Source organism: Mesoplodon bidens (assembly GCF_964165515.1).
Source record: "Mesoplodon bidens genome assembly, chromosome: 5".
Classification (NCBI taxonomy): Eukaryota; Metazoa; Chordata; class Mammalia; order Artiodactyla; family Ziphiidae; genus Mesoplodon; species Mesoplodon bidens.
The window spans coordinates 9,051,752-9,078,649 of record NC_138161.1 but is presented as its reverse complement, the minus strand read 5'-3'; the positions used below and the strand labels follow the sequence as shown (position 1 = coordinate 9,078,649).

At 40.4% G+C, this 26,898-nt stretch overlaps 1 protein-coding gene across 2 annotated transcripts in view; it reads right to left on the bottom strand.

Annotated features, from left to right (window-relative positions):
- HLCS (holocarboxylase synthetase) overlaps positions 1-26,898 on the bottom strand; it is a 191,416-nt gene that overhangs the window by 114,826 nt on the left and 49,692 nt on the right. For both annotated transcript variants that reach the window (XM_081234649.1, XM_081234650.1), the window contains one exon: positions 20,089-20,360. In XM_081234649.1, the coding sequence (XP_081090775.1) occupies positions 20,089-20,360 (272 nt within the window). The remainder of the gene's footprint in view (positions 1-20,088; positions 20,361-26,898) is intronic.

Below are 26,898 nucleotides of genomic sequence, written 5' to 3'. Positions count from 1 at the left end.
CTCGTGGTTTTAATTTGCATTTTTCTGAAGACAGAAAATGCTGAGGATCTTTTCATGTGCTTATATGGCTGCTGGCATTCTTATTTTGTGAAGTGTTGTTGAAATATTTTAATTGGGCTGTTTGTCATTTTATTATTGAGTTCTAGAAGTTCTTTATATATTACATATACCAGTTTTTGTAAGATATATGCTTTGAAAATATTATCTCCCAGTGTGACTTGTCTATTCATTTTTAATCAGTATCTTCTGATGAGCAGAATATTTTCATTTTTGCGATTTGTCAAGTTTTTGTCAATTTTTTTTCTTTTATGGTGACTTCATTCTCCAAACAGCGTTTGAAACCTCTGACCACTCTCAGGTCATGAAGATTTCTATTTTCCTTTACAAGCTTTATAATTTTTGCTTTGTATTAAGGTCTATGATCCATCTCAAGGCAATTTTAACGTATGATGTAAGGCAGGGATCAAGACTCACTTATTTTCCTATATGAGCTTATATCTAATTATGCCAGCACTGTTTCTTGAAAAGACTTTCCATTCTCCATTGGACTGCTTTGACATCTGTGTCAAAAATCAAATGGCCAGTTAAGAGCAGGTCTATTCCTGGGGTATTCTGTTCTACTGATCTATTCTTTTCATTAATGCCAATACCACACAGCTCTGCTTATCACAGATTTACAGTAAATTTTAAAAGTCAGATAATGTGACTTCAACTTTGTTTTTTTTAAAAATTTTTTGGCTGTGTTGGGTCTTCATTGCTTCTTGTGGACTTTCTCTAGTTGCAGCAAGCGGGGGCTACTCTTTGTTGCTGTGCATGGGCTTCTCACTGCAGTGACTTCTCTTGTTGCGGAGCACGGGCTCTAGGCGCACAAACTTCAGTAGTTGTGGCACGTGGGTTCAGTAGTTGTAGCTCATGGGCTCTAGAGCGCAGGCTCAGTAGTTGTGGCACACAGGCTTAGTTGTCCCACGGCATGTGGGATCTTCTCAGACCAGGGATTGAACCTATGTCCCCTGCATTGACAGGCAGATTCTTAACCACTACACCACCAGGGAAGTCCTTCAACTTTGTTCTTGTTCAAAGTTATTTTCAATTGTAGAACTCTTATACGTAAATTTTATAAGGAGTTCATACATTTCTACTGATACTCCTGCTGTGATTTTTATTAAATTTGAACTGAATTCATAAATCAATTTAAAGCAAACTGGAACCTTAATAACTTCTGATACAGGACCATGGTATCTTTATTTATTAAGATCTTCCTTAATCTCAAAATACTTTCTAATTTCTCTTGTGATTTCTTCCTTGACCCATAGATTATTTAGATGTGTGTTCTTTAATTTTGAAATATTTGTGATCTTCCTAGATACATTTTTTGTTACTAATTTCTAATTTAATTCTGTTGTGGATAGAGAGTATACTCTATGTGATTTCACTTTATTTTTATGGAGGCTTGTTTTAGGTCCCAGCATACAGTCTCCCTAGGTGAATATGAACCTGAAAAGAACATGCATTCAACTAGGTGTAGTGTTCTATAAATCAGTTAGGTGCAAAGAGTGGATAGTATTATCAGATCCTTTTTGTCTTTCATGATTTTTGCTTAGCTGTTCCATCACCTGTTAAAAGTGGTGTTAAGTTTCTCAGCTATGACTGTGGACTTGTCTATTTTTCTCTTTTAGCTCTGTCAATTTTTGCTTCATGTATTTTGAATCTTTCATTAGGTAAACACACACTGTTATGCCTAGTCAATGACTTGACCATTTTATCATTATGAAATATCCCTCTTGATAGTGCATGGTGAGAAAACTATAAGACACTGATGAAAGAGTCAAAGATGAACCAAACAGATGGAGAGATACACCATGTTCTTGGTTTGGAAGAATCATTATTGTGAAAATGACTATACTACCCAAAGCAATCTACAGATTCAATGCAATCCCTATCAAACTACCAATGGCAATTTTTACAGAACTAGAACAAAAAAATCTTAAAATTTGTATGGAGACACAAAAGACCCCGAATAGCCAAAGCCATCTTGAGGGGAAAAAAAAAAATGGAGCTGCAGGAATCAGACTCCCTGACTTCAGACTATACTACAAAGCTACAGTAATCAAGACAATATGGTACTGGCACAAAAACAGGTATATAGATCGATGGAACAGGATAGAAAGCCCAGAGATAAACCCATGACTTTTGCTCACCTCATCTATGACAAGGAAGTGAGGATATGCAATGGAGAAAAGACAGCCTCTTTCAATAAGTGGCGCTGGGAAAACTGGACAGCTAATGTAAAAGAATGAAATTAGAACACTCCCAAACTCCATACACAAAAATAAACTCAAAATGGATTAAAGACCTAAATATAAGACCGGACACTATAAAACTCTTAGAGGAAAACATAGGAAGAATACTCTTTGACATAAATCACAGCAAGATCTTTTTTGACCCACCTCCTAGAGTAATGGAAATAAAAACAAAAATAAACAAATGGGATCTAATGAAACTTAAAAGCTTTTGCACAGCAAAGGAAACTATAAACAAGACGAAAAGACAACCCTCAGAATGGGAGAAAATATTTGCAAACGAATCAAAGGACAAAGGATTAATCTCCAAAATATATAAACAGCTCAGGCAGCTCAATATTTAAAAAACAAACACCCCTTGGGAGGGCTTCCCTGGTGGCGCAGTGGTTGAGAGTCCGCCTGCCGATGCAGGGGACACGGGTTCGTGCCCCGGTCCGGGAAGATCCCACATGCTGCGGAGCAGCTGGGCCCGTGAGCCATGGCCGCTGAGCCTGCGCGTCTGGAGCCTGTGCTCCGCAACGGGAGAGGCCACAACAGTGAGAGGCCCCCGTAACGCAAAAAAAAAAAAAAAAAAAAAAAAAAAAAAAACAAACACCCCAATCAAAAAATGGGCAGAAGATCTAAATAGACATTTCTCCAAAGAAGACATACAGATGGCCAAGAGGCATATGAAAAGCTGCTCAACGTCACTAATTATCAGAGAAATGCAAATCAAAACTACAATGAGGTATCATCTCACACGGGTTAGAATAGGCATCATCAGAAAATCTACAAACAATAAATGCTGGAGAGAGTGTGGAGAAAAGGGAACCCTCTTGCACTGTTGATGGGAATGTAATTTGATACAGCCTCTATGGAGAACAGTATTGAGGTTCCTTAAAAAACTAAAAATAGAATTACCATATGACCCAGCAATCCCACGCCTGGGCATATACCCAGCGAAAACCATAATTCAAAAAGACACATGTACCCCAATGTTTATTGCAGCAGCACTATTTACAATAGCCAGGTCATGGAAGTAACCTAAATGCCCATCGACAGACAAATGGATAAAGAAGATGTGGTAGGTATATATGATGGAATATTACTCAGCCATAAAAAGGAACGAAATTCAGTCATTTGTAGAGACATGGATGGACCTAGACTGTCATACAGAGTGAAGTAAGCCAGAAAGAGAAAAACAAAGATCATATATTAACGCATATATGTGTAATCTAGAAAAATGGTACAGATGAACCGGTTTGCAAGGCAGAAAGAGAGGCACAGATGTAGAGAATAAACATAAGGACACCAAGGGGGGAAAGCCGTGGGGGGAAGAGATGAATTGGGAGATTGGGACTGACATACATACACTAATATGTATAAAACAGATAACTAAAAAGAACCTGCTGTATAAAAAATTAAATTTAATTTAAAAAAAAGAAATATCCCTCTTTAGCTTTCCTAATTCTTTGCCTTGAAGTCTGTTTTATTGGAAATTAATGAAGTCACTCCAGCCTTCATAACCTTAGTGTTGGCATGCTATATCTTTTCCTATCTTTTTACTTTTAACCTGTCTTTATAATTAAAGTGTTTCTTAAAGAGAACATATACTCAGGTCTTGCTTTTTCCTTTAAAATCCATTCTAACTTAGTCCATTATCATTTAATAATGGTCTACCATTTTGTACATTTTTGGTTTTTCCCTTCTATTTTTTTGTTTCTCTATTCCTTTTTCTTTCTTCTTTTTTGCTGCCTTCTTTTAGATTATCTGGATATTTTAATTTATCTATTGGCTTCTTAGATATAACTCTTTGCCATGTTTTTAGTGGTTATTCTAAAGATTACAATATGCATGCTTAATTTATGTATCTGCCAAGTATGTATTATGCCAGTGGTCCCCAACCTTTTTGGCACCAGGGACTGGTTTTGTGGAAGACAATTTTTGCATGGATGGGGGGTGGGGGTGGGGGATGGTTCAGGCGGTGAGGTGAGTGATGGGGAGCAGCAGATGAAGCTTCGCTCGCTCGCCTGCTGCTCACCTCCTCCTGTGCAGCCCAGTTCCTAAGACGGGTTGGGGACCCCTGTATTATACTATTTCATGTTAGATGCAGTAATGTTGCAATTACCTAGGTCCATTTACCACCTCTCCCTGTCCTTTATGCTAGACTTGTCATATTATGACGTCAACATAACACAAGATTATGCAGGGTGATGTTATAATTTCTACTTTAAACAGTCATATATATTTTAAATAAATTAAGTATAAAAAAGTATTTTTAATTTATTCAGATATTTGCCACTTCATTCCTTCCTGAAGGTACAACATTCCATTTGCTGTATTTCCCTTCACCGTCTGGAACGCCCGCCCTTTGGCATTTCTTTCCAGCAGATCTTCACTATTACAAATTGTATTAGCATTCTTTTATCTGAAAATGTATTTTGTCTTCATTGTTGAAGCATATTTTTGCTGGGTACAGAACTCTGGGTTGACAGGGTTTTTTTCATTTGTGCCCTTTAAAAACATTGTTCCACTCTCTTCTGGTATCCATAATTTCTAAAGAGAAATCCATGAGCATTCAAATTATTGTTCCTCTGAATGTAAAGTGTTGTTTTCCTCAGATTGCTTTCAGTATATTCCCTTTATCTTTGGCCTTTAGTGGTTTGTCTAATGATGTACATAGGTCTATTTTCATCATATTTATCCTCCTTGGGGTTTGCTGAACTTCTCAAACCTGTCAATTTATAATGTCTTTCAACAAATTGGGGGATCATTTAGCCATTATTTCCTCAAATATTTTTTTCTGCCCTATTCTGTCATTTTTCTCCTTCTGGAAGTCCAATTACACATATACTAGACATTTTGATCTCATCCCACAGGTTCCTGAGGCTCAGCTTATTTTTTTTCAATCTTTTAATCTCTTCTTCAAATTGGATAATTATTACTGTTCTATTTTCAAGTTCAGAGAACCTGAGAACATGGGGAATATATAATTAAATTTATTATGGCAATCTTTGAAGGGTTATTGCTAACTAGACAAAACCTAAAAGAGACATGCCAGTCTAATTTTCAAAGGAAACTGTACTAATGAGAGATGACCTATACCAGATGAAATTCAAGGAAATACGGAAATTACTATTGTTGAGCACATATTACTACTATTGACACCAGTATAGTACAGGAACTATACTGGCATTTTCATATATACCATTTAATTTAATCCAGACCATGACCCATTCATACAGGTATTATTGTCCATATTTTACTGATAATAGTACAGAGGAACAACCAAGTTAAGTAAGTGGTCTCACTAGTAAGCTCAAGAACTTGAACTTAGGACTCCTATTACAGCACTTTACACCACACATCTCATTTACAATTTTCCTTAGAAAATCACTAAGAATTAGACATGTACCAGTCTGATTTCTTTTTTAACACCATTAGTATATACGTAGATGTTAGAAGGATGGGGGATCTAGTATATTAGGATTTCAGAAGCATCTGTTGGAGGTACAGTATTTGGGGTTAAGACTTAAGGCTCTTGAGACAAATCTTTTAAATGCTGCTTCTGCCATTTAACACTTTTTGTGGCTCTGGTCAAGCCATTTAAATTCTCTAAGCAATAGCTCCCTCATCTCTTAAAATGGAAACTATAACGTATGTATCTCATAGGGTTTTGGTAAGGACTGAATAGGAAAAATGCACAGTACCTGCCATGTAGTAAATGCCATATTAATGTTAGGTATTATTATAACATCTCTGTGGACAAAGATGAAATAAATGTAAAATAATTACATAACATAATGAAATACTATAAATAACAAGAAATATTATTAGCCTCATCCTGTTCAATTTTCCAATTTTTTCCAATTTTCTTCTAGAAAAGAAATATTGTAATGGAATCACTAAAGATTTATACAGAACTGTTGGCTCAAAAAGAAATACGCTTATTATTTATAATATGAAAACACTGGAAATAACAGGAATGCATTCATAGGAGATTGCTTAAACAAATTACAGTCAAACTATATACACCCAGTGAAAGACATGTTTTCAGCAGACCATTTGATTGAATGAGAAATGCTTATTTCATATACAATATAATCACGATTTTACATATGTGTGTAGGAGGATAAAAGACTAGTATGAAATACAGCAAAAGATTAATATGATCTCTTTTTTTAATGAGTTCATTTATTTATTTTTGGCTACATTGGGTCTTCATTGTTGCGCATGGGCTTTCTCTAGTTGCAGCGAGCGGGGGCTACTCTTCATTGCAGTGCGCGGGCTTCTCATTGCAATGGCTTCTCCTGTTGCGGAGCATAGGCTCTAGGCACGTGGGCTTCAGTAGTTGTGGCACGTGAGCTCAGTAGTTGTGGCTCGCAGGCTCTAGAGAGCAGGCTCAGTAGTTGTGGCGCACGGGCTTAGTTGCTCCGCGGCATGTGGGATCTTCCCGGACCAGGGATTGAACCCATGTCCCCTGCATTGGCAGGCGGATTCTTAACCACTGTGCCACCAAGGAAGTCCTAATATGATCTCTTATAGGTGGTGAGGTTATAGATAATTTTCATCTCCTTATTATAAATTATTATATTTCTAAGTTTTCTATAATGAACAAGAATTCTTTTACAGTTGAAAAATATTTTGAGAAAAATAAATTTGAGTAGTTTTATGCATCGTGACTGGCTTTCTATCAAGGTTTCTGGTCCTTCAAACCTAAAGTTTTGATCTCCAACATGGAGATATAAAGAAATGTTTATTACTGAAGATGCTTAGAAAAAAGATGGCATGGAAATAAGGAAGGCCATAATAGCTATCTATAAATACCTTAAACTATCTTAACTCATTAACAAATATCTTAACTATCATTTGGGAGAAATGCAAGTTTTCTCTATTTGGATCCATGGCCAGATTTCCTTTTTGTTTGTAATAAGATGGGTTTAAAAGGACCCTTCCTGGGAGACAGCACTATCCTATGATGACTGGAATGAGCTGCCTCAAGTTATAAGAGACCAATACATATTCATTAACTGAAATGAATGGCAGCAATCTGCTCACCACCAGGGTGCTCAGACATACCCGAAGAGGGCCTTTGGCCAGGAAGGAGAGACCGGCCTTTCAGGCACCTCCCAGATCTAAGAGTTCTGTGATACACTCTTGGTCTGATTTCGGGCTTAGTTGGTCTCAAATCTTCATTCTATCCCAATTATGACGATATCGTGCTGGAAAATGTTTTTCTGTTTCGTGGCAGTTTTCCAGGTGCCACAGTAAAAAAGTGAAATTGCCTATAATCTTAGAAGGACCTGGAGGGAGTGCTCCAAGAAGATCTCTAAGGACCTTAAACACTTGGGAGGTACTTATGCTTTGCATCAAAAAGAAGAGAAGAGAAGACAAGGCAAGGGAACAGAAAGGAACAAAACCTCGAACTAAGAACTACAGGGGGCATTTTAATTGAGCTTCTAAACAAAAACAAAAACCAATTTCCTGTAAGACAAGCTCTACATACTACATTCACAAGCCTGGTTGGCAACATCCAGGTTTCTTGTATTACCTCCACAAATAACACAGAATGTCAAAGATCAAATTACATTTCATTTTGTTTAAATTCTAAAAAGAGAAGGTGCCATAACATATTTTCAGAAGTAGGATGGACACTAAAGATTACAAATTTAAAACTCCAGGAAAGCAGGGAGAAAGCCACAGCTTGTATAAATCCTCCACCTCAGACCCCCGACTGTCGTTCAAGCAAAGGTGGCCCATACTTCCCTTCCAGGGCAGATTCTACACTCTCTCTATGAATGAGCCAAGCAAGCTTTCATGAAACTTCAAAATCTAAAATGTTGGCCAAGAACTCATCCGAGACAACTACATACCTGCCCAACTCCTCCTCTGCCACGCCCACCACTGCCGCTCCACCCACTGTACCTGCCCAAGCACACCTAAGGCTTTGGTGAACAGAGGGTCATTCATCACAGCTGAGTTCTTCACTCCACAGTATCATCTGGCTCTTAGATTCTAGGTGTTTGAAATGGAAGCAATCCCCGCAGAGATTTTTCCTCTCAAATATTGCTCATCTCTAATTGGAGACATTTGAATAACCACCTGGATGATCACCACCCTGCCAAGACAAAAGCTGCTTAGTTTAACAAGCGTATGGAACCCACCCAGGTTTCTCTGGGTTCCAGAAGGGAACCACAGTTACTCAGTCACCACAATTATTAATCTGGAGAACTCCTGAAATTCTGAATGATGCTGAGTTTTATGGATAATACACATATACTTTGACGTGACACCTAACAACCAAAGAAACATGGTGTAATCCATTTGACTGCACGGTACTCCTACAGAAAGTAGAAAGAACTTATCTCATGAGAGATAAACTTAAGTCCCCACTGCCTTAAATCCTTTGGGAATGAGACAGGGTATAAGAAGACCAACCAGTCGGCCTGCCATTAAGATATAACTCTCCAGACATAGAGAACAAACGAATGGATACCGGGGGAAGGGGGGCAGGGGGCTGAATTGGGAGATTGGGATTGACATATATACACTAGTGATACTATGTATAAAATAGATTAACTAATGAGAAACTACTGTATCACACGAGGAACTCTACTCAATGCACTGTGGTGACCTAAATGGGAAGGAAATCCAAAAAAGAGGGGATATATGTATACGTATAGCTGACTCACTTTGTTGTACAGGAGGAACTAACTCAACATTGTAAAGCAACGATACTCCAATAAGAATTAAAGAAATAAAAAATAAAGCATATGCCTATTAAGAAAAATAAAAGATATAACTCTCCCCAGTCAGCTGGGCCTGAGTGTTCGTTCTAAGGACTTTGGCCAGTGGTCTGGACACCCATGCCCTAAGGAACCTAGGCTCCCCAACCCCATTTGCACAGCAGGGGATTTCATTTGAAAGGGGCTTTATTGCTTTAAAAAGAAAATTAAGCCATGGATCTAGTACAACCTTCCCATTTTACAGAGGCCCAGAGAGGTTGAGTACTTCACCCAATGTCACAAAGCTGGTATGTCAAAATGACAGAGATAAAGTTACAGCCTAAGTTTCCAGGGTTGTTGACACTGCCACCCTACTGTGTAGTTTCTTTTTTTCTTTTTTTTTTTTTTTTGCGGTACGCGGGCCTCTCACTGTTGTGGCCTCTCCCGTTGTGGAGCACAGGCTCCAGACGCGCAGGCTCAGCGGCCATGGCTCACGGGCCCAGCCACTCCGCGGCATGTGGGATCTTCCCGGACCGGGGCACGAACCCGTGTCGCCTGCATCGGCAGGCGGACTCTCAACCACTGCGCCACCAGGGAAGCCCTGTAGTTTCATTTTTAAGTAAATTCTATACACTCATATTATCCAATTTTAAACTGTGAAAACTACAATAGCATCCAGGTGACCTCTGGAAAAAGGTAGGTGCAGACCTCACCATAATCCCTTCCCCTTCTCTTGTCTCCCCTACCCTTCCCACATCTCAAGGAAATACTTCCCTGCCAGGCGATGACTTCATCACTTTCCTTCTCACTAATTTGAATACTCTTGTGGCAGAGCCAAACAAAAAATGAAAATGATGAATGACTCCTTGTGCAATGCAGAAAAAATGTGGTGCTTGGGATCTCAACGTGATGGAATACCCCTCATGCAGAAACAGAACATGCTTCTACCCAAAACAAAAAAAGCAGAAATAAGGGTATTTCAGAGCTGCACGTATGTCTGGCCAAATGGTAGGTGTGCAAAAGATTTTAAAGGAGCAGATGAAAGCAAATCAACCCTCACCTCAAAAACAGGTAAGTGTTTTATTTGAAAGAAAACCAGAAGTTTTTCTAAGTAAATCACAAAGCAAAGTCAGGGGAGAAATGGTAATAGGGGAGAGGGATGATGAATAGGGGCAAAGAGAAATATCTGCTTGATTGTCTAACACATTTACAGATTTTTACCAAGATACATTTTTTAACCCAGAGCTCAGCCTCCATCTTCTCACCACATGTATACCAGTGAGCAGGCAGACTTGAATTATCTTGAACACTAAATTCTAATAATATTTAAAAATTTTTCCACATATAAATTAATATTAATTCATAAACTGAGTTTTTGGGTTTTTTCTGTGTTGAGCAAAGTGTTTAATTTTTAATTGATATATATTTGAGACATAACACTGTGTAAAATCAAGGTGTACATGTTAATTTGACACATTTATATATTGTAGTATCACTGCCATTGTAGCAATTATTAGCACCTCTATCATGTTACCTAATTATCATTTCTTTTTAGCGGTTGGAATAATTAGGTTCTGGTCTCTTGCAAGTTTGATGATTATAATACAATATTGTTGTCTACATCCACGATACTGTGCGTTAGACCTCTGCTCGGTGCAAGTCTATAGCCTTAAGAAACATCCACTCTATAGCCCCCCACCCTCCAGCTCCTGGTAACCACCACCTTACTCTCTGTTCTTATGAGTTCGGCTTTTTTAGATTCTACATATAAGTGATATCATACAGTACCTGTCTTCCTCTGTCTGACTGACCTCACTTAGCATAATGTCCTCAAGGTCTAGCCATACTGTCATCTAACCAAGTTTTTAAAATGCTGTTTTCTTGTCGTACATTTCTTGCTGCGTTAGAACCTTGGAACATATTCTCAGTCTTCATTTTTGCTACTTCCAAACAGGTGGCCATCAGCAGTCTCCATATGGGAAAAGTGCCCATCTTAGTTGGTAGGCAAAGGGGAGGTTAAACCAGTACTTGCTGACCACCCACCCAGTCCATGTCAGAAGCTGTTTGACAGGCTTTACACTTCACTATGCCCTTTGACCCCCGCAACAGGAGTGGCACCCCTGAATGGGCATCACTACAGCTTATACATTTTAAGATGAGAAGTCATGAAATTCGTCCCAGGCCAGTAGCCAAAGCCTGCTGCTGTCAGCAACCCATGCTGGCCCGCCCAGTGTAAGGCATATTTCTAAGAAGCTCACTCTGGGTACCCCAACGTCATTTAAATGGCCCTGTGGCTAAGAAATAACTCCTTTGCACTCTACAACTGCAGCAGAAAACACCCCACCCATCAAAAGACTCAACTCCCTTCTAAACCATAGTTAATAGTCTTGGTTTTCTCCCTAAGATAAATCTAGACTGAGGAAAAGAAACTTGCCTGTCACCATCTTTAGTGACTGCCTTTTCTAGCCACAGACCTTGCTTTACCTTGCATTACCTTTTGTGGTCTTTTATTACTGTTTAACTATAACGGAGACATTTATACTATATCAAATATAAGATCAAGCACTCCTGCAGAGTAATAAATATCAGAGATGTTTAAGGAAATTCAAGAGAATGAAACAATATCAAATCCATGCATTCTGACTGACACAAAAGGTTTAGGGCTCTCGAGGAAGATATGAGTAACGCACAAGGCATACCCATGGGACTGATAATTACATTCAAACTGTTGATGTTTTGGCTCTTTTGAGCTGACACTTGTTACCTATGAAAATGATAAAGTATTAAGATCTAAATAAAGAGAAAGTTTGGTTAAAAAAAGAGAGAGAGAGAGAGAACTGGCTGCACATATTTTAAGGGAAACACAGAGACAGTCAACTATGTTTTCTCATCTTTCAAGAGAAGCTGGACTCAAACAAAACATTTTTCCCAAAACAATAACCAGTGATGAGCCATTGTGCTTCTAGTATGATGTGAAAAAACTGTCAAAATCTTCAACAGAAACTCGACCCCAAGAAAACGCACATCAAGCTCTTGAGCCAAGTTGACACCGATTTGTTTCACGGGTGCTCACAGCACCACCACCGGAGAATGCATTGGTCAACAAAGGTCAAAAAGAAAAACAGAATCATATCTAAAGCTTAAATAATAAAGAGAGATCAATAAATATGAGCTACGCACTAAGAGCTTTACAGATATATTTCAGTACAGCCTCACCCTATCCTGGAGTGGAATGCAGGCTTCTGGAGGGAAGGTCCCACATCTACTGTATCCTCACTGGGTCCCAGGGCCTAGTGCAGAGTCCTGCACATAGCTGGTGCTGAAGAGAAATGGGCAGAGTGACTGAACTTGGAAAGAAAAGAAAATTAAAAAGCTGAGACTATTACCAGCTACTTCATACAGATAAGGAAATGGAAGCTTGAAAGGTTACTGATTTGCCCAAGGTTATTCATGCAGTGAAAGGTAGAACTGGGATTCCAACCCAGGGCAGCAATACTCCATCCTAAGCTCTAAGCCCCTAGGTCAAACCAAGATACTTCATCCTCAGTCATGTGAAATGAGTGAATGTGGGGAACTACGCAGTTTCTACACATACCTCCCACAATGGATACCCTACCATAGGATCTACTTTTTACCTAAAAGTCTGGTATACCCTTGAAAGATTAAGACAGTCACCCACCATTGAGAACATGCAAAAGACTGTGCTGGGAGGTTGGAGAAGGGTTCCTAGGGGAAGGGCTTCCACTGTGCTCCAGAGCACAGGAGAACCAGAACGATGGCTGGGCGGCTTGTCCAAGTGCCCCTGAAGGGTTTCATCACTCGTACGGCATCAGCTTGATGGTCACATTCAGTCTCACTCTTACGTACCGTAAAACTTGGGACCTTTCAGGTTGTTAAACGTTGTTCAACATTGAGAGAGAGACAGAAAGAAGGTGCAATTCTAATGAAGATGCTATCTTAATAGAACACACTGTTAACCACCACAAAACGGCAAGCATTAGAATGTTTGCCTTACTTTAAAAAAAATTAGTTACAAAAATGTAAAAATCAACATCCTAGAAGACTAAAAATTAATATGGAGACATTTCAGGAAAATAATAGGCCATTTTATAATTCAATTCCAGGAGCTTGGCATGTGAAAGGTTAACTTATTCAGGTGTTGAATTGAGACCCAAAAAAGCATTTGATAGAGAACTGGCCAGAATAACTCTTTAGTCATGACCACTAGAGTCAAAGGCTGGAGTTATATTCTAAACCTTAATTTAGAAGTAAACATTAAAATGAAGGCTTCTTTAAAATTCTCGAATAATTTTCACTTTAAAAGTACCAAATTGGCCTATAAAAAGCTCACACTAATTATTCCAAAGCAATCAACTTCTTAAAAACCCTTTATTTCACAATTAGCCTAACATCCCATTAATTTGGGACACTTACCAATGTATTTATTCTTTGCTCATTACCTACGTGCACATTAAGAGTGCACCAATAACACAATACAGGTATTAATATGTAAAACATCAACAAAAGCCATCTGGAAAGCTAATGAATAATCAAGGGATTTCAAATTAAACTACAGAATTTTCCCTTAGAATCTTTAGGACAACACTGTCAAGTTCAATCTATTCACTTCGCCTCCAGAATCAATTTTTCAAACCTTATGACAGGTCTAATCGCTTCCACCTGTGTCTCTAGCTTGACTCTTGACTGGCATGCTACCAGCCAGGGTGGAAATGTAGACAAAGACCCCTATTAGGATCCGGCTGTTTCTCTACTGTGAGGTCACTCAGCCATTAAATTAGTTCCAGTCCAATTTCTGTCCTCTCAGGCCTCAACTTCTGGGGAGGAGGGTGCGCAGTGGAGCGAGTTAGGGGAGCAGAATCCGAAGGGAAGAAAGGCAGGAAGACATGTTCGGGACTGACTAGACACGTATGCATAGAGGTGAAAACCTGGGACTGGCCCCAAATTGTGAAGCAAAAATACCGCCTTTCTTAAATGATGCTGGCTATTCTCCCCAGTGCAATTTCCCCCAAATATATTTTTAATGACTTTATGGGATTGCTTTCCATTTCTTTCCCTTTGCTTGTAGAAAGTCAACTGTCTCCAATGCAAGTTTTCCTCAACTGACATGAAGCTGGTTCACAAAACCATTTCAGCCCTCTAAAGGCACTGGAGGTTACTGAGAGCCAGAAAGGTTTGGTGGGGTATAGGATTCTGACTCCAGGATCACTTGATCAAAGGACCTGGGGTGCGTCTAGTGCCCAGATCTCACAGGTAAGGAAAGCAAGGCCCAGGAGGGTGAGACTGTCAAGGGTACACAGATAGTTGGTGATAAAGTCTTAAGTTCCAGCATTTCGCTACCAGACTGTGAGCTTTAGGCGTTAGGGACAATGCCTGACACAGTAACTGCTCCAAAAACTTCACTGATCAGTCTGCTTCTCTCCCAGCATCGTGTTGTCTGCTGCGCCTACTTCTCTCTTTCTGCCTGAACTACCAGGCTCAGACCAAGGGTGCACAGATCTGTATGAACTCACTGTGCACTGGGATGTGCATCTTTCCACACACTGTGAGGCAAGGACAGTACACTCCCCATCATTCTCTCTCCAGCGCCTAACACAGTGCCTGGCATACGTCAGGCACTCCGTAAATGCTTATTCCACGTATGATGAAGGCAAACTTAAGCCTGAAAAATCAGAGGACTTAAAACAACGGCTAGAAGATAAACTTACGTAATAAAGGAATCTAAGTTACTCTTTACAAATAAAACATAGCCCATCCGTGGCCAGTTTAGTCGGGATGTACAAGTATGCAAAGGGAATCAGTATAAACAAGTTTGTGTTCATCTGGCTCACCACACACTGTGGCTTCACACATAAGTCGTTTCGATACCCGACAGAGGCTTGGTGCAAGTCATCAAAAAAGATACTATCGGGCTTTGCTGGTGGCGCAGTGGTTGAGAGTCCGCCTGCCGATGCGGGGGACGTGGGTTCGTGCCCCGGTCTGGGAAGATCCCACATGCCGCGGAGCAGCTGGGCCCGTGAGCCATGGCCGCTGAGCCTGCGTGTCCGGAGCCTGTGCTCCTCAACGAGAGAGGCCACGGCAGTGAGAGGCCCGCGTGCGGCAAAAAAAAAAAAAAAGATACTATCAGTCAAATAAAAGACGATTCCACAGCTGTCACAATGACTCAGTTACCCTAAACCCAGTGCTCCAAGGTCTAGCCTTCCCCCTTCCCGCCTTCCCCACAGCTGAGGGTCAATCATCGCTTATCAGGAGATTCAACAAGATGCGCGGCACTGCTGACCAAACCAGGACAGAGTGGGCACCTGGAGGTGCTTGTCCAGGAGTGACGAGGGATGAGCGGTGGCCCATCCACACCCCCTTGTCTGGAAGGCCCCACCAACAACAGCTCACACTTTCAAATGGCTTCCTGGGTCTGTAGCTATAAGACTGACCATGGTACACAGTAAATTTCACTGGTCCAGACAGAGTACTAAACCCATACACCTGGGTCTCTCTACCCAACCAGCTGAGCTAACTGGTCAGTGGGAAACCTACCAGGAAATAGCACAGGAGGAAAAAAAAGAAAGACCGCCTAAGTCAATCAAAACTAGCATTTTATCCAAAAGGTGTTACCCTGACAATAGAGTACAAAATGCATTTCATGGTCAGAAATGTGTGTCAGAAAAAAGGACTGGGATGCGGGATACAGGGTAAAATTACCTCTTCCAACCAGACTTGGTTGGGTGGCACAGCCAAGTCAGACTATCGAGGAAAGATCACTCATTCACATGGGTTTTTTTTTGTTTTTTTTTTTTTTTGCGGTATGCGGGCCTCTCACTTTTGTGGCCTCTCCCGTTGCGGAGCACAGGCTCCGGATGCGCAGGCTTAGCGGCCATGGCTCACGGGCCCAGACACTCCGCGGCATGTGGGATCTTCCCGGACCGGGGCACGAACCTGTGTCCCCTGCATCAGCAGGCGGACTCTCAACCACTGCGCCACCAGGGAAGCCCATTCACATGGTTTTTGCTCTTCATTTTTGGGGGGAGAGTCCACAGTACCTTGACGTAATCGGCAAGCAACTCCCGTACTTCTCTCTGCCACTCCTCCCCCCGCCACCCGGCCCAGAGCTCTTTCTCCTCCACAGAACCACTAACATAGCTTTAAAATTCACAGGGTGGGGCAGGAGGTGATGGTAGTGGTGGTTCTTGGCTTCAAGACCAGCGCGCTCCCTTATCCAGAGATCAAATGAAAGCGTTCAATGCCACCTCAGTGCCACAGTAGTTTAAGCTGGGTTTGTGGTCAAAGAAGAAAATATATCCTCCAATAACTTGTTAAAAGAAAAATGTCCAAATCCTCCTGGATTTATAATAACACAAGAAAAATACCTGTAATGGCACTGAACAAGCAGTGAAATAAAACCAGAGTTACCTGTCAAATAATTATTTCCACCTATGGTTTTAAGTTTTGCAAGCATTGGGGCCATCATAATGTATATGCTACCTAAAGGCCTCCTGCTATTTTTTTAGGCGTCCAACACACAGAAAGTACATGCTTGTTTCAAAGACTTCTAAGTGTCCTCTACTACCTACCTCCTCTCCTCCCTGGTAACAGAACCTTAATATTCATTGGATTCATGGGTGCCAAGTATAAAGACCACAGTTATTTCTTAGCCTTCTTTGTAGGTTAATATGGTCATGTGACTAGGTTCTAGCCCTGGGATATAAACAAAAATATCATGAGCAACCTGTGAAAGAGTCCATAAAGAATGGGGGTGGGTTTCCCTGGTGGCAAAGTGGTTTCGAATCCGCCTGCCAATGCAGGGAACACGGGTTCGAGCCCTGGTCCGGGAAGATCCCACATGCCGCAGAGCAACTAAGCCCGTGCACCAAAACTACTGAGCCTGCGCTCTAGAGCCCACGAGCCACAACTACTGAGCATGTGTGCCACAACTACTGAAGTCCGTGCCTAGAGCCTGTGCTCCACAACAAGAGAAGCCACCGCAGTGAGAAGCCAGCGCTCCACAATGAAGAGTAGCCCGCGCTGGCCGCAACTAGAGAAAGCCCGTGTGCAGCAACGAAGACCCAATGCGGCCAAAAATAAATTAAAAATAAATAAATATTTTTAAAATATTAAAAAAAAAGAATGGGGGCACATGGTGCTGTCCCCTCTCCTTCTGCTTACCGGCTAAAATGAGAGGGAATATAAATGAGTGGGTCGCCTCGTGGACCACTTGCTGCGGGCGACAGAGCCACTCAACTGGGTCCTGGACACCGTGAGCCACACTCGGCCCCAGGCTGTCCATCTCAGTCCATCTCATGTACAGTAAAAAACGTCAATCCTATTTAAGCCACTTTAATTTGGGGGATCACTGTCTCACACAGTGGAACCTAACCCCAGCTGACCTAGAAATGGGTACGTGAATGGGATGTGTTAACGCTTAGACCTTGTGCTCGTCACAAGAAACGGGCCTAAAAATGCAGAGGGGCTCTGGGCGGGGGCAGTTGGCAAGGACATGGGTCTCACAGGCTCACCGCTAATGAACACTGTCATGCAGCAGCAAAGCATTCAATCGAGGCCTGGCCTTTGGTAGCTTGGGAGGTAGACTGCATGTCTGTTAGAAGCTGTATCATTACAGGGAAAAGCTCTGAAAACTGAAAATGTCAGTGTTTATCAGAAATAGGAACAATTCCACATACAATAAATTCTGTTACCTAGCATTCTACACACCGGTGTGATGTATGAAATTAGTGGATTCATATAAAGTACACAAAAGCAGTGTATGGAAGATAAAAGCTTTCAATGCCTATTAGCTACTATTATTGTTGTTATAACCACAACAATATACTGTTTCCGTAAGAGTGGCTCATTTGTAGGATCAAATATAATGTCAGCTGTAGAAATGTCTTCACTCTTCCTCTTAGAAAATAATAATCAATATGTTTCATTTACCTATCTCATGACCCCTTTGTGGACAATTTTGGGAGCTTTTGACACCAAGGTGACCTCTTCAAGTTCCTTCTAAAAGAGGTTACAGCCGCCCAGGAACCTCTCACCAGCCTCGCTGACTCAGTAGGCTGCAGTGAGTACTTTTCTCTTAGTGCTAGGAAGGAACCCACGTGTGCAGTGGAAGAGGACATCTATGATAAGTCATGGTGAAAGACAACTGCTTATTCAATATCTGCTCTGTGCTTCATCAGTCATCATCAAAGCCATTTTACCATCCACGCTCTGGAGACTAGACAAGAAAAGAAACAAAGATTCCTAAATGCTTCTAGAAAAGCTGAAATGTTTCTCTTCTGTAAAAATAACAACCTTTAACCCTACAGAAGTTTCCCGACTCCCGAGCTCATGCACACTTTTACAGACTCAAATGGCTTAAGGTGGAATTTTCATTTTTCAAAAAAAGTTCAATATCAAAAATGAACTTACAGATATTCAAGCGTAGTAAAACTGCTATTTACACGGCATTTATTTTCCATCCTAAAACACAGCCTCACCAGGGTATAAGGAAACCCAACCACATGGTTACACAGGAGCGTCGGTCTACGCACCCTAGCAAGGCACTCACAGCCCTCTTGGTAATACACTGCCCAGACTCAACAGCGATAATCTCAAAGTTTCAAGATCTCCCCAACACAAAATATTCTTCACTGTTGTCCACAAAAACAGCCAAAAGGGTCTGGAAGTGCCAACGTTTTCCCACCTGAATGTCACCTCCCAAAATCTTTTGTTAAATGTTGTGTCTGATTTTTTATTTGGAAAATATGATTATAATGGGTCACCTTTTCGATATAATATAGTTCACTGCAGTGACAAAAGATTATCACAGAGTTTGTACAAGCAAGTAATAAATGCTCCATACAAATACAGGTGTTTTCTTCTCTACAGGGATTCAAGGGATTGGCAGGGGGAGGGGAGTAAAGGCAGGAGAGGATGGGAACACTGGGAAAAAAAAAAAAAAGTACCTATGACAACACAAAACAACTCGGGCAACAAGAACTGTTCATGACCACTGCTCATATTCCCCTTCTTACTTCACCTCCTCACTCTGCTAATTCCTCCATAATATTAATGCTTTTTCTACATCCTATACGTACACTAAAATTGCCATTTCCGTGACTTTGAGTATGACAGCCATGAAATCCTAAAATGATCTCATCAGTTTATATCAACATACTAGCAAATCCAGAAATTATTGTTAAGAAGAAAAGCCAAAATATTTCCACACGGTCCATATGTTGAATTATGTATCTGTCTAACTGTGCAGTCCCACAGGTGGAAGTGTCTAGAAACTGAATGGGGGGCTTGGGGGGGTGGAGTCTTACATTCCTTAAATATTAATCCCATGTTGAAGGAAGATGCTTTTCTTATTCACTCCCTCTAATAACCCTACTTTTTAAACTATCTATCTCAACATAAGAGTATTACCTAATACTGACTAATCTGGAGTTTAAAAATTCCTTTCATCTGTTTTCCATTTTTAAACCTTTAATCAAAGTCCATGAAACAGAAGGAATAAAAAGGAAAAGTTGCAATAAGAGTAAATTTTGAACATCCAAATGGGATTACAGAGTGCTTTAAAAATGCATTGGATAGGAACACACCAAAACAGGTTTTCAAAGTACAAAGCTCTAATTTATTTAATTTAACACAGCTTACATGTCGTTCAAATTTGCTATCCTAATGCTCCTGCAAAACATCTTAAACCGGTTATAACATCTTAACACTGATTATAACAGCACAAATGTAAAGCAGTAACATCAACACCCGTGCCACCTGCTAAACATCTTTTTTCCTAATGTTCTTTTTTTCCAAAGACATTCTGAAAGGCCAGATTAAAGGAAGAGAGTCACAAGGCACAAACATCCCCCATTCTTTAAAACACAAATCCTTGACCAAAGAACTTTCATTTCTTTTCCTACATTTTACCTCCTCTAGGACAGGGTACTACTCCCATCTTGCTAGTGCTTTATCAAGAGTTATCGTTCTAAATCTCTATCCCTCTCACCCAGTGCTGGTTAGAGAGAACGATCAACATAACTGGATTCCTCCAAGCAGGTAGAGAAGCCAGCCTGGCCAGAACTTACCCGTCCAGAAGATTCATTGTGGTGGGTGTCACTTCAGCAAACAGAATTACTTTTCCAAGTTTCTTTGTCTGCAAATTTTGTTGGTAGATCTCAAAGTTAAAGTTTTCTGATGAGAAGGTCTCCATGTCAGTCACCACAGGTATAGCAGATGGGGTGATTTCTATTTCAGATGTGTAGGATGAAACGAATTTAAGGGACAGCTTGCTAGATTTTATTACTCCTTCAGCATCCACATGTTTCCCCAGCCACTGCATAAGAGGATCCCGCATTTCCTGTGTCATAAAGAAAGAAATGGAAAGGTCATAATTTGGCATTATGTTAGATGATGGTAGCTTTTCCTTAAAATGTCATTTTGGTAATATAAGAACATCCTAATTCATGACCAATAAAAGCTAGATTAACATAGTCTGAACGTATAAACTATTATACAATAGACAATAAGTAACTAAGTATACCCATATTATAAAAATAAACTATTCAGAAACCAAGATCCAGGGAAATAAGTATATTTCTATCCTACACTAACTATATCCTAAATTCTCAAAAGTCCTCTCCAGTTCTAGAGTTCATTAGTGATTCTCTATTTCTCTATGAATTTTACAGAAAATTTATAACTTTATACTTCCACCCTCAAGGAAGTTCATTATCTCATCTGGGGAAATAAAAACCTAGGTGAAAAGTCACAGAAGACCAAGTACTAAGGTACTAGAGAATTCGCTCTCAGCCTCTGCAGGACCTCCACCTCCTCTCATAGACAAGTTGACCATCACCAGCCACTGCCGGGTTACCAACCCAAAGAGGCTTTTCTCGTTGCCTCCCCAAGGAGCGGGGGCAGAACTACAGGAGATATTATCTGACCTAGAACAGAGCTCCCTACCCACCCTCCCAAGAGGCTGCAACTTCCTCTGCGACCCTGAAAGCCCCAGGGGCCTCCTCCTGGGGTGGAGCATCAGGGGGTTGGGGGCAGTCAGCATCCTGAGAGGCCAGCGTAAAACATATTAAAATCTGTCAGTCACAGTAAATGCTGATCTGGATTCCTGGGCCACCTTCATGCAAAGGCCAGGCACTTCCAAAGAGGAGATGAGTCCTTCTGTTAATATCAGGGGTCTGTCCCAAAGCTCCACGTGCCTAAGAGAAGCAGCTTCAAAGATGAAATGTCATTTAACTAAATTCTATTAATGAAAATTTAAAACTCACTTCCAATTTGCAGAAAATACAGAGGTTAGAGGAACAAGTTAAATGGCTTCAAAGGAAGTGATCAGAAGAAACCCAGAGGGTAAGACATATTACAGCACAAGAATCTTCAAGTGTGTGTGTGTGCGTGTGTGTGTGTGTGTGTGTGCGCGCGCACACACGCACGCACGTGCTGGCGCAGAGTGTCCTGGCAGTCCTGGGAGTCCACTTCTGCAGGCAGCAAGAAGGCAGAAGAGGATGACAGGGCAGTAAAAAGAGGACTGAGAAGTAACCAACAGCCTGTCTGGGGAAGGAGAGAAACTGTAGACCCCGAGGACAAAACACTGCCAAGGAATTTCCTCTAAAGAAAAAGAAGAATGGGACAGTGGCTACAGGGAGGAATGAAGTCAAAACAGGTTTTGTTTGGTTATTAAATGAGAGAAATAACAGCATGATTTTTTTTTATGACAATGTGAGTGGTCCTATGGAGAAAAGGAAACAGGTAAACAGGTAAGGGGTGGGTCCTAATGATCAAGCTGAGAGGTCGGCCTTGAAAGCAGAGCCCTTTATCCATTGGGATGGGCAGGACTCACATCACCTCTGGGGACACCAGCCCAGCTTCCCCACTGGATTGCAGCCCTCCCTCATCCCTTTCTGGCTACACAGCCAGCCCTGGGAATTGACCTACACTGCCACCACCCTGCTCCAAAGCCACCCACAGTTGGGAGTCCTGGCGCTGGGTGCTGGTGATATCATCTTCTGATTCCTCCTATCTTCTCTATAAATAGGAAGGAAGAGGCTCAGCCAAGAGTGAAAAGGAGGAAGGAGGTGCTGCAGGTTTGAGAAAGGAGACAGAAAATGAAGGAAGCAAGGAAAATCATATGCGCAACCAGAAGCATTCAAGGTTCATCTAAGGTTAGTGCTTCTGAATTCAGAGTCAGCAGTCGGCATGATTTTCTGCTTTTATGCAGCCACGCACAGCTACATGCTATATGAGAGGCACAGGGGTGATCCTGCTTGAACGAGCAACAGAAAAGTCATTGGAAGAGGTCAAGCTGAAGTGAGCCACCAGGAATTACAGCACTAACTTTCCATCCTTGCACAAAGAACCAAGAAAAATTTTAAATGGAATATTCCCTGTTCACCATTAATTCTTTAATATACACTCTACTGGAGTAAGAATAAAAATGAATAAATTATAAAAGTAACCCCCTATTATGTGCTGAATGTTTGTATCCCCCAAAAATTCATATGTTGAAATTCTAATTAATCCCCAAGGTGATGGTATTTGGAGGTGGGGCCTTTGGGTGTGATTAGGTCATGAGGGTGGAGCCCTCATGAAAGGGAAAAATACCTTTAAAAAGGCAATCCCAGGGCTTCCCTCGTGCCGCAGTGGTTAAGAATCCGCCTGCCAATGCAGGGGACACACATTCGAGCCCCGGTCCAAGAAGATCCCACATGCCGCGGAGCAACTAAACCCGTGCGCCACAACTACTGAGCCTGCGCTCTGGAGCCCGTGAGACACAACTACTGAAGCCCGTGCATCTAGAGTCTGTGCTCCACAACAAGAGAAGCCACCGCAATGAGAAGCCCACACGCCGCAACGAAGAGTAGCCCCCACTCACCGAAACTAGAGAAAGCCCGCGTGCAGCAACGAAGACGCAACACAGCCATAAATAAATAAATAATTAAATAAATAAATAAATAAATTTTTTTAAATAAAGGCAATCCCAGAGACATCCTTCACCCTCTCTCCACCAAGTGAGGACACAGCAAAAAGATGTTTGTCTGCAACCTGGGAGAGGGCCCTCACCAGAACAACCATGCTGGCACACTGATCTCAGACCTCCAGCCACCAAATGTATGAAAAATAAGTGTCTGTTGTTTACAAGCTGCCCAGTCTATGCTATCCTGTTTTAGCAGCCTGTATTGACTACGACACCCCCAAACCTCAAACCTGGCCATTAGTTATAACCAACTCTGTTCCTTAAACTTTAGTCAATGCCCTTAAAGTATAAAGCGATCAAACCCGAATTTCCTTCATCACATTCCCCAGAACAGCTGGACTTCACAAGGGCACTGCACAGGCTAAAGATACACCAGTGAATAGGTTAAATCATACAAAAAGAGAGGGAAATAATCTGAACAATAAACACTTCTTAACTAACTTCAGTTTTCATTAACTCAAGCAGAGAGTTAAACAGTTATTCAGCAGGCGTAGGCAATGTGAATCCCCCATTCAAAGTCTATGAAAATCAAGATAAAACCAAAAAGAAACAGCTAGCACCAGGTAGACCTTTCAGACAGGAATAAAGCAGGGAATTTCCTACGGAGCAAATTATCCAACTGGCCATCTATATATCATTCATCTAATAAATTGTTTGTTTTTGAAAGCAACACTTAGAGATGCACAAATATGCAAAATAAATTAAAATTGATGTAAGCAAGGTATATGAGGGTTTTTTTTTTTAAATACTTCTTTCATATAATCTTTCAGGACTTAATCAGAGCCAAGTAAGTTATTCAGAAAAAAGAGAATCTAAAAAGATATAAAACAAGGCATGGAACTTATTAAGAAATATAACTGTATACCACCTATAATTCTCCTAAATATTTATATTCACTATAGTCAAATCCAACTGTAAGCAGTCAAGTAAAAGCAAGTATACATGGGTCGCCCATCCCCATTATCCCTAGACAGGAGAATAAAACTCTGGTCACAAGAAGTATCAAAATTACTACCTGTTTGATGCAAATCTGCCTGGTATGTCCTCTCAAATGGACTTGTTACAATGATGACTTCAGAGCTACAGAATTAGCTGCTATCATAAAAGGAAAAGGAATTAATTCATGATTCTTGGTTTAACTCTACCAATGACCACAAAGGCGGTACAGAAATGCTATTGAAGAAAAAAGGTTGGAGCATATATATCAAGGTAAATGGGTTGGCATAAGTAGTATTACCAACCCCCTACTCCCAAGTCTACCTAACTCTATAAACACAACTATCGGAGCATGCAAAAATGTCACTGCTTTAAGGAAGATTTCTCCAACCCACAGCCTGTCCCAGTCTAAGTTAGGACTCTCTTTCATAAACTTAGTGACTTTATAGCACTTTTCAAATTGTAATTCCATAGTTTGTATAATCATTTACTCAATGTCCCACTGTCTTGCTAGAATGTAAGCTCCATAAAGACAGCAAATGCATGTTTCTGTCTGGCTCACACTGTATCCATGGCACCCGGTACCACGTCTGGCAAATGCTGCATGCTTAATAAGCATTCATCATATAAATGCATATTAAATTCCTTACCAAAAACATCCCACAAGTAAGAAACATAAATAGGTGTATCAAGAGGGAAAACCCAGAAAAGGCAATGCTAAGAGAGAGCCTTGAAATGGATACATAGCATCAAAAAGAAAGATGAAATCGTTAAAGTCAAATCAGTCCTGTTGAAAATAAAACAACTGCTATCAAATTCCACTCCAATGAAATTCATTAAAACCTTCTAATTAATGTTATTTTTTTAACATTTGAACTTCAAGAATTTAGTATTGACCTTTCTCTAAGATTTCAGGCTAATTAAATACAATTTAGGTGGAACCAAAAACAACATTTTATAGTCACATAAATGTTGGCCCCTTTGAACCAGCCACAGCACTAGTGAAACACTAGCTATTCTCAAGGAAAGTGAATGTGCCTTTGTTTCCTATTGGACATGTTGCACACAACATGAAAACCCCAAGGAGTCCACCAAAAAAGTACTAGAACTAGTACTTTTAGCAAGGTTGCAAAATACAAGGTCAATATACAAAAACTGGGTTTATTTCTAGCCATGAATATCTGGAGTCTGAATTTTCAGTGGCATCAATAGATCTGAAACATTTAGGAATAAATTAAAGAAAGTATGTGCCAGAACTGTACACTGAAAACTACAAACACTACTGAATTTAAAATTAAAGAAGTCCTAAATAACTGAAGAGATATACCATGTTCATGGATCAGAACACTGAATATTATTGACGTCAATTCTTCTCCAAATTGATCTATGGAATCAATGCAATTCCAATCAAAATTTTAGCAAGCTACTTCTAAAACTTACATAGATATACATAGAATAGGCCTAGAATGACCAAAACAATTTTGGGAAGAAAAAAGTTGGAAGATTTACCTTATCTGACTTCAAGATTTATTATAAAGCTGCAGGAATCAAGACAGTATGGTATTTCCTTACAGACAGACATATATTTCTAAAAACAGAATAGAGTCCAGAAATAGTGCCACACATATATGTTCAGCTGATTTTCAACAAGGTAATTCACCTGAAAAAAATCATCTTTTCAATACATGGTGCTGAAACAATGGGACACACATATGCAAAAAAAACAAACAAAAAAAACCCCCAAAACACCTTGACCCTTACATGTATACCAAAAGTAACTTGAAATGAATCACAGACCTAAATGTAAAAATATAAAACTTCTAAAATAAAATACAGGAGAAAAACTTTCTGATCTTAGGATAGGTAAATCTTTTCTCAGATACAACAAAAGAAGCATAAACCATCAAATTAAAAAAAATGATAGGGCTTCCCTGGTGGCACAGTGGTTGAGAATCTGCCTGCCAATGCAGGGGACGTGGGTTTGAGCCCTAGTCTGGGAAGATCCCACATGCCACAGAGCAACTGGGCCCACGAGCCACAACTACTGAGCCTGCGCATTTGGAGCCCACGCTCTGCAACGAGAGGCCGCGACAGTGAGAGGCCTGCACCCCGCGATGAAGAGTGGCCCCCGCTAGCCACAACTAGAGAAAGCCCTCGCACAGAAACGAAGACCCAACACAGCCAAAAATAAATAAATAAATTTATTTTTTTTTAAATGATAAGCTGGACATTATAAAAATTAAGAACTCTAAGAACTGCTGCTCTTCAAGGGTTAATGTTAAGGAAAATGAAAAGACAACAAACTGAGAGAAACTATTCTTAGTACACACATCCGACAAAGGACTTGTATCCAGAATGAAGAAAAAAAAAAAAAACCTCTTAAAACATAATTATAAGAAAACAATTCAACTTAGAACATCAGCAAGAAGGTTTGGCCAAAAGAAAATATCAGATGGCCAATAAGCACATGAAAAATGCTAACATCATTGGTCACCAGGGAAATACAAATTAAAACCACAATGAGATACTGCTACACACCCGTTAGAATGGTTAAGTTTTTTAATTCTTTTTTAAAATTAAATTTATTTATTTTTTTATACAGTACATTCTTATCAGTTATCTATTTTATACATATTAGTGTATATATGTCAATCCCAACCTCCCAATTCATCCCATCACCATCACCACCACCCTCCCCGCTTTCCCCCCATACGTCTATGCGTTTGTTCTCTACATCTGTGTCTCCATTTCTGCCTTGCAAACGGGTTCCTCTGTACCATGTTTCTAGATTCCACATATATGCGTTAATATATGATATTAGTTTTTCTCTTTCTGGCTTACTTCACTCTGTATGAGTCTGTCATACAGAGTGAAGTAAGCCAGAAAGAGAAGAACAAATTTCTAAATTCTGACAATACCTAGTGTTGGCAAAGATGTGAAGTAACTGGAGCTCTCATACATCACTGGTGGGAAC